We start from the raw sequence: 18371 nt of genomic DNA on the forward strand, positions 1-18371 counted from the left end.
CCCGAGTCGTCGCGCTTTGATGAAACACAGGTGGCTCCATTTTTTTTTAAAAAAAGGTATGCCCTTCCCATTTACCCCCATCAACAGTCGGATACGAGTATTTCACACCGGTGATGGATTTGATGTCTGCTTTGGGCATGCTTTTTCTCCTGTTGTTGTTCCATGACTACAGTTGTTGGAGCGCCTCAGCCGTCTTCACGTGCTCGAAACGGCCGCACCCGCGACACAGAGGGCCTTGGACCGCCCCACGGTTCGTAGCTACAGTCAGAAATCCCGCAGCTGTTCTCGTGTGTCGGTCTCCAAACAGTGCAGCGTTTCCTGGCAGGAACCACTCTCCGTCACAAGAGACGGGAAAGGAGTTGTGCCCCCTCTTAACTCTCCGCGACTCTCTCGCCGAGGCCAACCGCGTTTGAGCACGGGTTTGCATAGGTGCATACAGCTTTGTATAGGTGTATGGCTGCTTCTACGCGTGGCATATATATCTAATAAAGCACCCTCCATCGACATAAACAAGCGCTGTGACCGGTGTCCGGTGGTGAGGCGGGAAGCTATACTCCGCAGCCAATCGCACTCCTGAAGAAACAGAGACCCGTATAGATTTCGCTGCTGTGCGCGATTTGAAGGTCAACAGAACAAGGGGGGAGGCTGAAAGTGCAGGCTGCGTTTCCTGTACATACCGCTGCAAGAACAAATGATCTTTTCCGTGGCGAGTAGCAGGCACACAACAGCAACTTCATCTGCATGTCGAAGTATAGATCTTTTCGTGCAAATGGTACGTGTGTGCGCGGTTGCCATGGTGCAAGTATTGAGCACATCCTGCTAGCGTCAAGAGGCGTACACTCTTGTGCAATGCGGAGACAGAAGAGTGCCCAAAGCTTCCAACGTACTCGGAAAAACAAGGCTACATTCGCGACCTGAGCCGAGCACACAACCACAAGCTCTGTCCTCTCTTCGCTTAACCACTGGGCTGTCTCGACACTCCGCCACAAGCGGAAAGCGCAACCGACAACGCAGCTGGACTTTTCAACATGTTCATCCGTTCTGTGCCGCATAGGCAAACCTCGGCGACGCATCCTTCACGCACGCTTCGAACTGCTCAGTCCTGCACCGGAGGATTCTTGAGAGAACGCAGACGCACCAACACGTGCCTCTGAACACAAAGATGCAGCTATCGAGCTACTCGGAGCAATGAAGAAAGGACACAGAACAGGGACAGAAACAGGTTCCAGGAAGGGGGATGGGGACTGGAGCATTCATGCACTTTTACGGTAAGAACGTCCCTGGCAATTTCGGATTTGCACATTGACCACCGAGTTAGCCATGACACTTACACAGCTGCGTATACCAATATCGAAATGCACATAGTCGATTGGATGGCTCTGGAAAAAGGATGAATCACGAGGATATGTAGGTCAAAGACAGGCGCCATACGTAACACTCATATACACATTGACACACATGTACATACATGAATGTATAGGTTAACCACGTCACGCGTGCTTCGCTGAAAGGCCAACTTTGTGAACCGCTGTTAGGTGTACATACACACAGACAAGACAACAAACGTTACAACGCCAACTTGGAAAATGCATACGCGATCTGCTTTCCGCGGGCACTCTTGGCCCGACATGGATGCACCCCACTACGGACAAGGCTGGCCGATGACGAGCCACAAAAAGGAGACAGCGTTTCCGTTCACCCCTACAAGGGCTTCGGCCTACTTCGTCGAGCTCTTCGTCTCCCTCTTCATTCTCCCCTGTACCTTTTCGTCTCTGTGTCGCTTTATCTTCTCTCTGTCCCCTCTTTCCCTCTTTTGCCCCGTCTCTTCTCGCTTTCCAGGGCTCTTCCCTCCGTTTCCGCCCCCCCCCCCCCCCCCTTTCCCCTTTTGCGCCTCTCAAGAAAGTTTGATCATTTGCACTGCGGCCTCTGCTGACGCGTTCTCGACACCGGAAGACGCGTGCGTCGCTTTTTTGCCGTGCTTGTGCTCCTCTGCCAGGAGATGAACGGCGTCGCTGGCGGTTGCATAGAGAAGCCGCTGTCGCGTTTGCACCACATGAGGCGGATTGCACGCGTCCGTCCAGAAGTAAACGAAGGCGCCGATGAAGATGTGCCACAAGCTGAGAGCGAACAAGAATCCGAAACAAGCCCAAAGACGAAAGGTAAAGAACGAACCCAAGACTGGCAGAGCTCCTTGTTTCCTTCGGGTGAAAAGCGAGGCAAAATGAAACTCACGCAACCAACATAGATCCACCAATGTATATATATATATATATGTTATATATATACAAATATATATATATATATATATATTATCCCTACACGAGGAAACGCGTAAGTAGATTCATAAATATGCATACAACATCGGCATGCACAGGGGGGGGGGGAGGGGGCAGTTGACAAGGACAGGACACTTTAGGAGGCCTTGGAAAGCCGTGGCCTACGAGTGGATCATGTCTGTTTTGTATCTTTCTTCGCGCACCCGTGCTTGATCCTCAAATAGTCGTTTGCGTCATCCATTCCAAAGAAGAAGAAGACCGCGGCCAGAAGAAACGTGATTCCGCTGTACAGGCACGCCCTCCTCTGCAGGCGCGGCCGCACGCCACCCACGACGAGCATCACCAGATATCCGCAGCCGAAGAAGACAATCGGGTACATTGTGTATCTGGGAAAACGCAGAGTGCAGATATGTCCAGAGCTAGAGGGCGTTTACGACGCACGTACTCGCACAAAAAAGCCGTCCCCTCTGGAGTTTTCGGCACGGAAATCCGCGGTCTCGCAACAATATCGACGCCAGCAAGTTCTCTGTCATTCCTCCGTGTTGCGTTTAACAGCTCATACTTCAAACTCGACAGATTTCCTCCAGGTCTGACCCTTCGTAAGACAAACGCATTCCTTCCGGGAGGCATCAACACGGCCGCACAAACGCAAACAAATGGGACACACGGGAGACCCTGCGTGGGGCCATGCAGCGACTCCCCGCGAGTGTGTCGATACTCATTTTCCCACATGCCTCGACAACCTCTCTCGTATTGCTAGACATATAGGTATCCACTTCGGTTCACCTTCGGGCTGCTCCAGTTGAAAGGAGACATCCCAGAGAGCGAACCTCCTCCCCTTTTCTTCCAGGAGACACCTAGCACTCACGTAAATCTACATATACACGGCATGCGTATAGATAATTCCACTCGATAAATATACGTAGATATGTATAGATGTCTGAATAAATACACGGCACACATCCAGAAGACTTCACTTTAATAAAGGCCTCAAGGGTACGGTATCTCCAGATAAAGCTCCTCGCTGCGCGTCCCTGTCCGAGTTCTCTCTTTTGCTGGACGTACGCGAAATTCCACGGTTGAAGACACTGGGTAATGACCACGACGCAGAGTGGCACCATCCGACTCATGAGAACCCAGATGGGGCTGACGAACTGAAGAAGAGAGACAGAAGAAAGAGTTTACAAAAGAATCCAGTGGACGGTCGCCTGTCCCGTTTCGCCTCACATCTGCAGCAGCTAACGGAATTCTGAACCGGACGCGCCGTTTCTGCCGTGTTCTTCTTGAATCCAACACCGATATATATATATATATATATACATATACATATACATATATATATATATATACATACATTTCAATCTCCTAGGAGCATCTGCACTTGGTGCACGAACACACACACGCATGCGTATACGCATATTTATACATACATATCTGTGTAAATATCTGTATATATACGAAGATGCGTATTTGTGTTAACGGAAAGAAACTCACACCTGGATGGTGCTACGGCGAATCTGCATCTTCCCTGTGGTGCATGCATATATATATATATATATATATGTATTTATAAACCAGGCTCGTACGCGAGACGAGAGAAGACAGGCGATCCTCAAACATACTTGGAGAGGCATAGCGAAGAAGGAGATCATGCACGTGATCGCGAAGACGTTGTCTGCTCTGTGCCACTGGAAAACGGGCACGGAACAGAGAAAACAGATCCTCTCTCAAAACGGGAACATCTCGGAACTTGCACAAACCCTGTCAAGTCTGGTGGCGAAACCCAAGACAAAGGAGACACTCCTCAAAAGGACGCGCGGAGAAAACTGCAGATTCCATGCCCTCGATGCTTACACCTCTCCCCGCGGGACTGCGTCCTACTCTCGATCGAGAGAGCCTATCTCCAGGAATACATAAGTATATACGTATATATATATATATATATATATGGATATGTATATGGATATAAGCAAAGCAGAGGTGTGTGTATGGGAATATGATACAAAAAAAACCAAGAAAATGCATCATGTAAAAAGATGGGCATGCATACCCGCATATGCATACATAAAAATGCCTACGTGGACATACATACATGTATATGTGTATATATATGTATATATATATATATATATATGTATGTAAGATAGACACTTGTTCACAAGGCAAATAGACATGCGTGTGTCGCTGTAAAGACGTGGCAAAAAAGTCTGTGGATGAGGAATGACCGGCGCGTATGTTCTTGGCTTTCTGAGCACCGTATATCGGCACAGAGACCCAAGCAGAGAGGCTCTGTATGAACAGACGAAAGGGAGGCAAGGCGGGTGTCTCTGCCGACTCACGTCGCTTTCCGTCCCCCCAAGGAAGTACGCTCTGTGGAAAGCATCCGGATCGTTCCCTTCCAGCGTCTGGAGAGTGTGGTACGCGACGGACGTCACCATGGCCGCGAACCCGACGAAAGCATCCAGTGGCAACCTGAACAAAAAGGACCGCAGAGAGAAGGTGCGATGGATAGACACGCGAAACGCAGGCAGAAACAAGGAGCGACTCAAGGAACGAGCGGGGGAAGAAAAAGAGGAGGGAGAGGGTCGGGCATTCGCCAGATACAGGGATGGGAAAGTGAGACGACAAAGGGAGAGGAAAAGGAGAGGAGACTTACCCCACTTGCCAACTGCGGAAAATGCCAAAGAGGAGCACCACGTTGGTGGCCCCGGTGGTGAGAAGCTAAGAAGACAGCAGAAAGGAGCAGAAGAAGAGCCAGTGTGTCTTTTTCACTGTGTTGCGCACACATCTCAAAGCGGTCCTTCTCTCTCAGTTCTTTTCTGCGCAGCCTTTTTTTCCTCGTCACCCTTCTCGTCCGCCAGTTTCATCTCCCCTCTCATCTTTTCCGGTCTCTCGGCGACCCTTTTTTCTCCTGTCGCTGTTTTCTGTTTTCATCTTTCCCTCTTCCGCTGCGGAGTTACCTGAGCCTGGAACTCCCACTGCTCCTTCAAGAGAGGATAGCCAGCAGCCGTGGCGAGACCGAATTGTCCATTTAAGAAGAGGAGGGACAGGAGAGCGAAAGAAAAGAAGAAGAAAGAAGACGACGCGCGGAACGCAGACAGCCGCATCTTGTGGACGTGAGGGGGGGTCTCCTTCGTACTCTACACGGCAAAAAATTCTCTCTGCACGACAGAGAAAAAGATGGCTCTTCGCTTTCTCCTTGACCCTGTTCCGCTCCGGCCTCTCGGGCTGCAGTCCTGGTGTTTCGCCGACTCGGATCGGAGAGACGAAAAACCTCAAAGAGGCAAACAACGACACCGAAGGACACCAAAAAAAGAGGAGCAAAGTCTCCAAAGGACACCTGCGTCTGAGGCGAGTCAGCCGATGGCGGGGGTTTGCCAGACAGGCAAGAGGCAGGGAAAAACGCGAGGAGAGAGCGAGGACGGCGGCGAGAACGAAAGACCGGTGGAAAAAAGCTCGCACCGCTTGAGACATCAGACCAGCCAGGCTGGATCCGCCGAAAGAGCAAAATTGCGAAGCGCCAGGAAGATGAAAAGAGAATGGAGCAGGCTCATTTCTCGTGCTGTGCCCCCAAGAGAGACAGAAGGAAACGGCAAGAGAACCGGAGGCAACCGGGAGGAAAGTGAAGCGCATCAACACGCAAAAGAGTAGATAGACAGGGGTGTGTACTTTACACCCGGCGTGGCAAACGCAAAAAGGCAAGACACAGCTTTTGTTTCTTCCTCATCTTTGTTCACTCGTTTGCCCCTCCAGAGTGGAAGAGTGAAGGGCTGTAGGTCCTCTGTGTGTGTTTGTCACAGGGGAGACGCCGGATTCTCAGGGAAGCGAGCACCTGCGTCCGCTGAGATGGCTTCTGAGCCCTCGCTCTGCTCAAACACGCACGCTTTTTCCGATTTCAGAGAGAGAACGGAAGGCCTGCTTTTTACAGTTCCCTGCCGAATGCACGGCCCCGCGACACCTCATTCTCCAGCGGTGACTTCCTAGGTAGTTTTTTCGTGGAATTTGACCCCGTCGATTGTACCAACTAGTCCACTCGGACTCTCCTTTGGTCTTTTTCTTCCCGCAAAACACATACTACCGCAAAAAACCCTCCAGGCCCGCAACGTGGCGTGTTCGCAGGACCGCCGTCGCCAGCTGCCGTTGCACTGTACATACACCCGATAGATGCGTGGCGCTCGCCGGCAGCGAAAACAAGGACGGGGAGTCTCGGCAGAATCAAGAGACGCCAAAAGCCAAAGGCAGAGAGAGAGAGCCCCGCGAGTCCGCAGCTGGAGAAGACAAATGAGTGCGGCGCGGCGGTTCTCGAGACAGCTGACACACAGGAGTACGAAGGCCGAGACCCGTCTTTCTCCCAGTGTTCACCTGCGTGCTTCGCCTGGCAAAAAAGTGGATGCTTGGACTTGTTTGTAGGGGAAGGTGAAAGAGTGAGACAAGCAGAAGGGGGGGAAAAGGCAGAGCAACAGCGCGGCTGCACATGCAGTTTCGCGTCTCAGGAAGCTGCGCCAGGTCGTCCACGCCTGCGATGGTGGTAAACGCTGAGGAGCCTCGAAGGTCTCGTTCGCGTTTTCTCCCAACACGGGGAAAATGAGGAAAAGAGCGCCAAGGCAAGCACTCGCGTTCACACTCAAGTGCAACCGAAAAAAGAACGGAAAAAAGACGAAGCTAAAGGTGAAAAAGGCGCGAGACACGCCCCTGGAAAACGAAAAGACACCTTCTGTGCCAGGGCACATGCCTTCCACAGGCGAACGGAAAGAAGGGCAGCGAACTTACCCTTCATTCGGCTTTCGTTACATAGATAGCGGATTTTAAGCACTTCTTTCGTGTGTAAAGAGGACTGCATATTCGATGCTCCTGCCACGCAGTTTACCTTGTCGGTACATGCAGCAACAGATACAAGCACATATTGACAACGCAGAAATTTATTATATGTTTAAGAGTATATAAGCATATTATATATATCATGTATGTATGTAATTGTGTGTAAATATATCCATGTGCACGCGATGAGAGAGCTTGCCTTTTGCGGTAGCATGTGCCACAACCGGATCAGTGAGGTTTTGTCATGACCGATCCATACATGTCTATAGTCTATCATTTATAGATGTCTTTTCTTTACGTGAACGAAAGAGACGAACAGGGAATCAAGAACCATCGCTCTGCAGTTGTTTTAAAATGCAAGGGCTGCTCTCTTGTACCCCTGTTCTCGCCGGAGTCCAGGTGTACAACGTTAAATTCCAGCTTGACTGGTATACTTGATTTTTAGAACCCCGACACCCTTTAACACATGCAATATATATATATATATATATATATATATATAATTAGCATCAAATATATGCGTTTTGTTATGGGTAACGCTGTTCACTATGCTGGTTTTGAGGATGAAATCTTGCTCCACACCGAAGGGCAGATTGAAAGCGGGTTTTTTTGTAGATTACCTTCGATCGACCATGAACCTTGTGTGGGCCCTGACAACGGAGAGACATGCCTGTCCCACAAGAGACGCGTACAATGTGGCTAACTCAGGATCAGTTATGTTTCTTCCTGGGGAAGCAAACAGAGGCTGGAATACTCGCCCGAAGGAAGAAGAAACCACCGTTTTTTCTTTTCCGACACACACACCGGAAGATCCGACTTCTGTAGGGGGATGGGTGTACGTACACCTCCGCACTGTCGGGTGCAGAGTAGGCAGCATTGTCGCCCGTTACCTGTCGTTTCTCTCTCTTCATCCTGTTAATACGAGCAACGACAGTAATCACAGAATTATTTACATGCTTGTTCTGGGGGTACTCAGCCAAAGATTTTTTCCTGCTTCTCCTCTCTAGCCTTGTCGTCTTCTGCAATCGTTTACTTTCGAAATGCGTCAGATTTTCTTCTCTGCTGTGCGCTGTGACACCGCCATTTCACGTGGTTCCTGGAGACGCCTCTTCCCTTCCTTTTGTTAAGTCACGAGCGGTTGAGACTCGTGAAAAGACTCTTCGCCTAGCCGCTCTGAGAGTGTGAACCGTCATATGCAAAGCTGCAAGAGCAGCCAAGCAAGCAAGAAGAGTTGCACGCTGGTTTATATATTGGTTTTGTTTACCGGATCCAAGACTTATTGTGTTTGCCTGATTTCGATAACAGTATAGATCCGACCCTAGTCCAGGGTGACTCACCGGTCTGACGGAAACGGGTACAGACTAGTGAACATGGGCAAGGGAAGATGAATGCAAGGCAAAAGACGAAAGTGATGTGGAAGACTGGAAACAGATGTACACAAGAGAAATCTTCAGTCCTGTCTATTTTAGTCTCAGTTTCGTTCAGTGGATCTTTGCGACGCACAGACGCGAACCCTTCTTCTCTGTTCGCTGTTCCCCGTTTGCCGACGAGGAAGAACTGCTAGTCCCTGATTGCTTTCGCTCCTAGTCGTGACTGTCTGGAGACGTGTCTTTTCTTCCAAGAAGATTAAACACTCATTTTTGAGTTTCTGACGCGCGTTTTCGCCTCGACGGCGGCCCATTTCCTTTTCCCCCCGTGTTCAGCGTCTTCTTCAGCACTCCTCGCACCCTCAAAGCAACACATCGCTCGAGAGTCTTGCACCTCCTACAAAAAAGGTGTCTTCCCCGCTGCGCTAGCGGCCGCACAGGAAGACCTCGGTTTTGTGTTCCCGACTTCTCACATGTGTGAAACACCCCCACCCACGCCCCTACTCGATCTGCATACGTGTATGCATGAAGAGTTATTCATATTTGTATAAATATACTTGTATATGCACGGTGTATGAGTGTCATGTGAACGGGCGCGTAGACGTCTCGGACAAGTGCTTGATCGTGCGCAAGCGCATTTTCTTAGTATTCTTTGTTGATATCTAGAGAGCGATTCGAGTAGATCTCCGGAACGTCAATGTTGGAGAGACAGGAGAGACCAATGATGGCAGTGACGGCGATGAGGAAGACGACGATAAACTGAGAGAGCATGGTCTGAGAAAAGCACAATGAAACAGGGGCGCAGAACGTGGCAAAAACGCGGAAACTGAGGAAAACGCACTCCTTCCACCGGAGGGAGGACAAAACCGACATGCGTGACAAACGGAATGAAGCCAAAAAGAGTCTCGCCGTCGGACTCTGCCGTCTAAAAGGAGAGAGGAAGACGCCGGGGACTTCGACGGAACGGCCTTTCTCGAGACACAGCGACACTCTTGAGACAGGGCGGGAACGCGCGAACAGCCGAGCAAGAAACGTTCAACACATCCCACAGGAGAGAGGCAGGGTGACGCCTTTCCTCGTTTCCTTCTTGAATGGACGGAGATTCGACATCAGACCTCACTGCAGCACACGTCCAGAGAGGGAGTGACGCATATGGACAACAAGAAACTCCCTTAAACACATATGCCTACATGGACGGAAGGAGAGTAGAACGAGAGCCAAAAGTTGAGGAACGCACACAGGCGTGCTGAGGATGCGCAGAAGACGCTCCATCTTTTAACTCGGGCTAGAGGAGACCCACAGAAAGACGAGGTACACGGTTGTTTCGAATATGCGTGCGAGAGAGACGCTCCAAGAGACGGTGCATCCAGGAAGTCTCCACTGGCACAAAGGCTGCTAGTTACACAGCATAACAGCTGTCTGTTTTTATCGACCTAAGTTGCACGTTTTTCTGCAGCTGGACACAGTCCAGGGTTTCGGCGTCTCGGGAGACGTACAGATGTCACGTATTTGAAAGTCGGCTCGGCGGGTTCCTCTGTGTTTGTCCCTTGGGCAGCGACAAGGTTGAGGGAGAGGACGAGGAAGCAAAGAAGAAGGCTCGCGCACGGCTGCACGAGGCTCCCTCGAGGCGACCTTGGACGCCGTGAAGTCGCGAGAGAGGAGCGACTTCTGCCTTGCTCCTCCTGTTGGGGGGAAACGGCCAACGCGGTGAGAGAGGCCATCGTCGAGCAGTGAATCGAAGCGCACGGGGCGAAAGAGCAGAGACGCCGAGAAGGACAAATGCGCGAAACACAGAGAGAGGGATGCCGGCGGCTGAAAGACAACGAAGAGACGCAGCGGATGCGGGACCGGAAAACAAATGTGAAGACGGAGAAAGAAGGTGAGCAGCCGGAGACGACGGCGTGGCAAGAGACTGCGGTAACGGGAGCGACAAGACAAGCGAGAGCGAAGAGCCGATGGCGACGAAAACGGAATCCGAGTTGCGTCTGTTTATCTCGGTTCTTCCCTATCAGACGAGGACTCGCGAGGACGAACAAAAGACGCGCAAAAAGAAAGAGACTTGCAGAAGAGGAACCAGCGAAGGACGGGAGAAAAGAACGAGGTTCAGTGAAGACGAGCTGTCGGAGATTAACCTTTTCAGTAACACCAGGGGAACCAGGCTAAAGAGGGAGGCGCAGCGGGCGCATTTACGAGTTCAACGAAGGAGGAGAAGGACGAGGAAAGAGATAGAGAGAAGATTCACGTGAGGCAGGCGCGGAGACTGGGGGCTGAGGGAGGTGTACGTGCTGAAAAGGATCTGCAAAGTGTTTTTTCACGGTCGGGAGAGGGGCGGCAAGCGCTGGTTTTTAAGAGAGATGCGCGAGGGACTGTTTCCTCTCCAGGAAAATGCTTTGTCTTCGCTCTCTGTCCCCGTTCTAGAGGGAGTAAGCCGTCTCTATCTCACTGTGACAAAGGCAGACGAAGAGAGTCGCAAGTTTAAGGGCAGAGACTCCACCTAAAAACGGTTGGGGAAGCGGAAAGGCCGAACGGAAAAGAACGCGTTTCACATGCGCGTGTTTGTTCTCTCGCCTCCAAGAGCGGGTAAAACTGCTGGCAGGTGTGCCTGTGTATCCCAGGAGAAAAACGCAGTCCGTGTCCATTCGCTTTCTCCTCCTCCTTTTTTCCCGCTTGGGAGGACGTCGCGCGGAGCAGGTAGCTGAGGATCATCGCTTCAGCGTTTCCTAGTTGAATTCACGTGCTCGCGTGGGCCTTTGTCTCTCCTGTCCTTTCCAGCGCATTTCCCTGCGACGTTCTCGCCATACACAATCCCCGTTCTCATTCCCCTTTTCACGGAAAACCAAGTCTTTCCTCGATCCTCTCTTGCGATGGAACGACGAACTTTGACGTCTCTTTCGTGCCAACGCTGAGTGCTGCCCTCACGGCGGTAAACCCCAAAGGCAGCTTCGGCTTATAATAGGAGAGAGCGCTCCAGCTGCTTCGGTGTGCGTGGTCCGTGTCGATGCTGTTTCCCGCGGGCGACAGCTCGAAGAGCGAAAGGCCGGAGAAACGGAGAGAAACACACACACAGAGAGCGGACGTTCCGGAGGGGAAGCTGGTGAAGAAAGACCGGAAGGGGAAACAAAGGGAGTGAGCGCAAACACACCACGAAACTCGACATCACGACGGTCACCTGTCAAGCGGCTACACAAATAGCCACGACGACTGCCGCTCCGGGGCCCCGTGGGCGCGAGGCGAAAAGCGAAGAATCGGAAGAATCACGCTGGAGAAAACATTCCCAGAGAGACAGCGAGAAAAAAGGGAATGCCGTGTCTTTTTGTCCTTGGAGAAAGCATGTTATATGACAGGCAGCAAAGGAGCCAGATCCCCAGATATACATATCTCCCCTATCTAAAACTAGGTATTTTTATATACATCGAGAGAGGACCCCAAGACAGTCGCATGTGTGTGTTGGCCGTACTCGTCGAGCGACGCTTTTCTTCCAAGCCTTGGTCTCTCACCGTCGCCAGCTCTACCGCCTCTCTTGGCGCTTTGTTCCTCTCTGTTCCGCGACGTCCTGGGCAATGCCCCAGAAACTGCTGCTCAAAACGCGAGGAGGCGTTTCTTTCCGCTTGTGTTTTTGGCGTCTTTGCTGACAAGGCTACTGCGTTTTGTTTCTCTCCTCTGCCACGTGGTCTACCGCGTTGCGCGCTGAGGTCTTCGTGGCACACCCGCGCATCGTGGAATCGATGCGAGGGAACCCTGCCGCGAAATGCGTAGAAAGAAAGCGGTCGTTCTTGCCGCAACTCGCACTACCTCGATCCGAGTTTTTTATACACCTCTACTCCGACACAGAGATCGCCATGCATGGTCGGAGAGAGGAATGTGCATGTGACTGTTTATGTACCTTTGTATATCTTTTGGTTTACCTGCCGTTCCGTGTTTGAGGGTTCGCCTGTATATATACACCGAGGACGAGCATGCTATGAGCGAACTGTGCAAGTGAGGCGCGGTTCTTTTGCTTGGAGCAGTTAAACCGTCGCGCCTGTTTCAAGTTTCGCGACTTCGGACGTCACCATGGGGTGTACAGAGTCGAAAGCAAAGGAGCCGACACACAAGGCAGAACACCGGACGCGGAGAGAATCACAGGTTCAGGAGAAGAAGGTGCCTGCGCCGTTCTGCCTACCTTTCTCGTCAGACGACTTTTACACCGGCGAAAAGCTTTTGTCCACGGAAGGAGACATCGGAGACGCCGTTCTTGACTATCAACTGTGCATTGTGGGAAGGTGTGTTAATGTCAGCGACGGCGACTCGATACGAATCAGGTAAGGAAAACCGTGGAGAAACCAAACTCGAGCGGGCCGCTCTCGACCGTAGCAGGAGAAAGTGACGAAGCGGATGCGCAGCACGTAGGTGGATATAGTGGTAAGGCCTTTTCTGGGCCGATATCCATATCCAGGCATGGAGGAATGTTGTGGTTTGGCGTGATTGCAGCCTATCTCGCCTACCGATCTATTTACGTCTTTGCCGTTTCCGGGGCTGTACAGGCAGTTGTGTACACCCACACCGATATATATATATATATACATGCATGTCCATATATTTATATGGATTTTCATATATTTATATATATGGATGTTTTTCCTACATTTTATCTTGCCATTTGATGCCTTGGTTTCCTTTTCAGACACATTCCGAATGGTCACTTGCTTTACCCCCTGCGTTTGCCTCGGAAGCCGGGCGAGGCTCGCACGCCCGCGCGCGAACCTGGCGACGAGGAAGATCCGAGCAAAACGTGGAAGGGGAAATTGACAGAAAATACGATTCGCATTCGCCTCTATGGAATAGACGCCCCAGAAACGGCCAAATTTGGACACCCTGGGCAACCGTTTGCGCAGGTGCGAGGGCAGAAATGGTACAGAACAGAAGTGGAGGAGAGGCTGAGGAGAAAAGAGCTCCCTCGCATCTGTTGGCCACTTGCGAACGTTTTCCGCACGTTTCCCCCGCAGCTGGAAGAGTCTTTAGAAAAAAAAGGCGCCGTCGTGAGGCACCGATCTTGGCTGGTATCTACACTAGAGCGGGAGGGCCGAAGGTCCGTCGTTCGTTTGCGTCTGTTCCCCGTCGTTGGGTATGTACGGCGTGCACGTTGCCTGGGCATATTTTCCATGCGTTTTCCCCTACTTGCAGGAAGCCAAACAATTCGTCACGGAGCGTCTCCTGCACAAGGTAGTGTACGTGAAGTGTCTCTCCAAAGACCAGTACGGGCGCCTGCTAGCTCGCGTACTGATTCCACGTCCGGATGGCCTCGGCCACGCTCTCTTCCGCGGAATCAGTGACGCAGGAAAGGGCGAGGGCGTATTGCGGGGCAAGACTGGAGAAGAGAACTTTCAGGATCTCGACAGAGAACGTTTTATTGTCTGCCTGATGCTCGTCATGTTTTGTCGCCCGGTGAAACCCCCCAAGCAAAACAGAAGAGAAAGTATTCAAGGCGCCCCTTCGTGGTGGTGTGACGATGTATGTGAGGAACTCTTGATGGAAGGACTTGCGTGTCTCTACAGGTAAGGAACAGCGAGGATAGAAGGAAGAAATCGAGAAGACTCACACGCCCATATCTATCTATCTGTCTATATCCATCTATCTATCTATGCATCTATATCCATCTATCTAGATCTCTCTATCTGTTTGTACAGGCACGCACAGAAGGTGTAACCGACAGGGAGAGATGCCGGAGATCGTTTCCCCACCGCATGCATAACACTATCATATGCGTGTACCTGTGCATTTGTCTGCACATGCAGTTATATGAGTATGCCGTGAGAGGCCTTTCGCGTTCTAGACGTTCGCGGGTTTGATCACGTGCGCAGGAGTCCCTGTCTACCCCGCGCGTTCTGAATCGACTGCGTTGTCGTCGTTTTCTTGTCTGTGCCTCACTCTGCAGAGGCCGCGGGGCTGATTACTGCGACCAGCGTCATCTGCTGGCGCATCTGGAGTCCGAAGCTAAGGAAAAGAAGATCGGACTCTGGGGAGCACCCGAGGGAGAACTGCAGTTGCCGGGCGACTACAAAAAGTCGAACAGAGCCGGTCTTTTGCCGCCGCAAGACGAGTCGGATGCATGCGGCGAGCGCCGGGGGAGTCACTCCAAGCGCAGGAAATCCAGGTCGAGGTCCCCGTCGCCGGCAGCCCGACGTTCGGAGGCCGAGTGCCTGATGCATGCGGCGAGAGATGGCGAGGCGACAAGCAACCACGCGGAAGACGGAGGGGACGGAGAACGCTGTGCACATTCCACAAAAGGAGGGAGAAGGAAGGGTGGAGGCGGCCGCAGAGCCAGCAAGTCGCCAGGAAGGAGAGACAACGGAGAGGGGGGAGACCACGGCAGGCAGGGAGATCGCGAGAACCCAAACCGACGCAGGCGAAACAGGAAACGTAACAGAAAGCGGAGGGGATCGGCGGAAGCATCGGACTATCAACCGAGTTCATAGAAAAAGGGTATTCAGTTAGAACATCCTTTCACCTTTCTCGGCACATTTGTGGCCTTATCTTCGAGTGAAAATCGGCCATGAAGGCATCCGCCTCATATCCCCGTGATCGTCGTCCGTTTCCTTCCCCCAGGGATCTTGTGAGGAACAGTTCGGTTCTCCGCACGTCCTCAAGAGGTCTACGGGAGAACAGGGCGTTCGCTTTCAGTTCATGGTACGCAAATTCGCGTTTCCGTTAAAACTGCGAGTCTTCCGTCTTGAGTTTTTGAGGACGAGAAACCATAGGGAGGACCGGGTATTCTGCGACCAGCTACCGTACGGTGTCTTCTTCATGGGAATGGATGGTGTTTTATTCCACATTCTCCTTGTTGGCTTTTTCGTCACAGCCCCTTCTAAACAGAGAAGACTTTTGAAGGCGTTTTCTAGGCTTGTTTCCGGCTCTCTATCCCAGCAGAGGGAGATTGTTCGTGTTCTGTAGGGTATCTGAGCAGTCCCACTGTCCTCAGAGGACGTGCGCACGACGCGTTACTCTCCGGTAGAGGCGCGTTTTCGTCGTAGTTGATTTTTACCGCAATCGAAAGCCCCCCTCAGGCGAGCAGAACGCCTGTTCTTGCACTGCGGTTTTTCGGGTGTCTTTCGTCTTGCACCTGCGTGTGTTCATGTGCGAGTAAAGGGCTCTTGTGTGTGCCACGAGCAAATTGGCTGTGCGCACTCGCTTCGCAAGGGAACCGAAGTCTCGCGGGATAGAATTGGGCGTGGAACGAGAGTTTATCGGGGCGTTCGAAACGTTTTAATGGGCACTCACATAATGTGAATGCCATGTTTTTCTTGTGTCCTGTGCCTCTTCCAGTGAACGGTTTGAGCGTTCTGGAAGATACCGGAGTCTTTTTGTCTTGGCGGCAACCAGTCCCCGAAAAGTTCTTCTCGGGACATGTTTCCGGTTTGCACTTTTCGTTCATGTCAAGAGAGACCTCTACCTGAGAAGTCTCGGTGTAACATATGTCCTTTGGGGGGTTCGTTCGTTTGCAACGGCACAAACCGATGTACGGAGTGGCTTCGACACCATTTTTCAAAGCGACTACGTAACTTCCGAAACGAAGTGTTCTTGAGAGGATTTCGTATATGCTACTCAGGCTGCAACATCAGGTTTTTTTGCCGTAAAACGAACCGGGGCCAGGCTCTCCTGTCTCGCACGTAGATGTCCCGGAGTAGATGTTGGCGTAGCGAAGCAGGTGCTCGCTGCATGAAAGCGAAAACTGCCGGTTGCCTCTTTGTGGAGATGATCGACTCATGAGCCGCTTGTGGAATAGCCAGCTTCTCTGCCAAACATAGTCGGTCTCCTGGGCAGCCTCAGGGAGTGGTGCTTCTCAGCAGAGAGTGGTATTTTTCGCTCCTGCGGCCCTCCCGTCGCCGGTTGCCATCTGTGGCTGTCTCTCCTCTTCTACTCGAATTGTCATCTTTGTCCACTTCCTTCTCGCAGATATTAGCATTGAAAAGCCAACTGAGGGAACGGATAATAGAGACGTGCATGCAGGAGCATCACCGTTGTTCGTCCCGCAGGTAGAGTCTACCGAACGGCAGTGCTGTGGTGGCCTGGACACACTGAAGTTGGTTTTTGCCTTGTGCTCCCTGAATAAAACGAACGCCTTTCGTGTCTAGACTCCGGCAAACAGAAGAGAGAGCCACGTACTAGCAGCTTGCTTGGCCGCGAGCGGTGTCTTCCTGTTTCTGCCACAAACAAACCTCAGCATGACTCTCTGCCTTGCCTCGCTCACACAGCCCAGAAAACCGCCTTTCCGCCAAAACGTTCTGCGAAAAGGACACTCCTGTTGACTCTCGGTGGATTCTGTCTACACACGGTCCCGTGTTTGCAAGACTCTTCTCTTAGGCGGAAACTGCAGGTGTAGCCGAAACGCGAAGGATTTTGGCAGGGTAGGCGTTCGCAACAACGGCAGCAAAACGTGATCTGGTGACAGGCACCACGAGAAACAAAGTCTGAGTAAGATTGCATTACGCATGTGCATGCGCTACGTACCGCCTGTTCAAGAAGTGCGTAAATATCCCTGATGAGACTTTTATGGCGCGTCCTGAATGCTGGGCGAAGCCACGTCGATTTGCTAGTGGCGGCGTCCAGGAATCTTGCGCGGGGATTCGCACTCTGCGAATGTGTGCGTTCTAGACCTTAAACATCACTAGATCTCGCGATCGTACATGCGAAAACACGTGCGCGACAGAGGCGGCAACGCGAGTTCTCGCGACAGTACCTCCTCGTGGAATTCCCGACGAACAGGCACGGAACGGCAGCCTCAACACAGCTGCGCACACACTCCTGAATGTATATCTCTTCCACAGCGCCTTGGTCCTGCGTGCTGAGGTGGAAACTGGATTGCAGCTACAGTGCGCATCACATACCTGCCATCAACCAAAGAAGAGTTTACTGCAGTTCTGACGGCAACGGAGCAGGAAAAGATGTCTGACTTGTAAAATATCAATGTTCTCTGAAGGTTTGCCTGCTGCGTTCGGCTCCCGCTGGAGCGCTTTGGGTTCGAGGGACAGGACTTGGTCGGTAGCCAGGAAACTTGCCCCTGGGGCTTTTCCTCGTTTCCTGTTCTAAGCAGGCTGCTCATCTTCCTTACTACGCGTTTTTCTTTTCTGGTCTCTCCCGACGAACCAACAACTGCTCGGTTCGTGTCCTCACACTGACGGAAGTTTCCCTGGTAGAAAGAAGTCGCGAAAAGCGACACCGTCTGCAGGGAAGTCCCCCCGTATTTTTTTTCGCTGTCTCCCGCAGAAAACTGACTGACCAGCGGTTTCAGTAAGACCAGAAACGGCTTCCTTTCTTTGGGGCTCTTTCGACCCAAGAAGACCGACAAGACATGGAAGTGGGAGGCCTCTGCGCAGGTAAGGGAACTTACCTGGTTGATGTCCGGGCCGTTCCAGAGGAGAGACGATTCTCCAGGTCCAGATGCAATGGACCGTTGATGACGAACGCGAAACAGAAGTCGCAGACTCCCCCAGAGTGACCGCAGAAAAAAGAGGGACTCACGCGGGAGACTTGCAGAGGGGAAAAACGCCGCCGCTTTGCCTGTCCGACGGGGGCTATACCGAGGTTGCCGCGTCTCCCGTGTAGATCAGATTCGCTCCCTCCGTTTTTCTCCCCCAAGAAAGAGCGAATCGACAGTTTAACGGAAGCACACGCGGAAAAAGGAAACTTCGCCGCCAACGGTGCGTCTTGGGGGCCGGATCGAGTCGCGCGCATGCTCGAGGCCCTAAAACACATGCGAATTCGGTATAAAACGAAAGACTTGAGCTCGACCTCTCCTCGAAGCCGCTCCCCCCCTGGGCCCGCGGCCTGTCAACGCATTTGAGGAAAAGGATCTCTTTACGGGGTTTTCAGACCCTCGCTAGAAAGCATTTTTTTCGTCGAACAAAACGGGAGCGCTTTTAGTGAGACAACG

At 51.9% G+C, this 18371-nt stretch overlaps 3 protein-coding genes across 3 annotated transcripts; 1 reads left to right on the top strand and 2 right to left on the bottom strand.

Annotated features, from left to right (window-relative positions):
* Nucleotides 1-1894: 1894 nt before the first annotated feature.
* NCLIV_046280 (conserved hypothetical protein) lies at nucleotides 1895-5383 on the bottom strand (the record flags this gene model as incomplete). Its single annotated transcript, XM_003884177.1, has 7 exons — nucleotides 1895-2117; nucleotides 2480-2662; nucleotides 3342-3430; nucleotides 3899-3964; nucleotides 4616-4748; nucleotides 4933-4997; nucleotides 5237-5383. 7 exons carry the CDS (start codon nucleotides 5381-5383, stop codon nucleotides 1895-1897), a joined length of 906 nt encoding a protein of 301 aa, XP_003884226.1.
* Nucleotides 5384-9103: 3720 nt separating this feature from the next.
* NCLIV_046290 (hypothetical protein) lies at nucleotides 9104-10182 on the bottom strand (the record flags this gene model as incomplete). The annotated part of the gene is made up of 2 exons (XM_003884178.1): nucleotides 9104-9235; nucleotides 9958-10182. 2 exons carry the CDS (start codon nucleotides 10180-10182, stop codon nucleotides 9104-9106), a joined length of 357 nt encoding a protein of 118 aa, XP_003884227.1.
* Nucleotides 10183-12514: 2332 nt separating this feature from the next.
* On the top strand, nucleotides 12515-14916 carry NCLIV_046300 (putative nuclease; the record flags this gene model as incomplete). The annotated part of the gene is made up of 4 exons (XM_003884179.1): nucleotides 12515-12762; nucleotides 13125-13335; nucleotides 13625-13995; nucleotides 14376-14916. 4 exons carry the CDS (start codon nucleotides 12515-12517, stop codon nucleotides 14914-14916), a joined length of 1371 nt encoding a protein of 456 aa, XP_003884228.1.
* Nucleotides 14917-18371: the final 3455 nt, after the last annotated feature.

The sequence above is a fragment of the Neospora caninum genome, chromosome X (genome assembly GCF_000208865.1).
Source record: "Neospora caninum Liverpool complete genome, chromosome X".
In the NCBI taxonomy this organism is placed as follows: domain Eukaryota; phylum Apicomplexa; class Conoidasida; order Eucoccidiorida; family Sarcocystidae; genus Neospora; species Neospora caninum.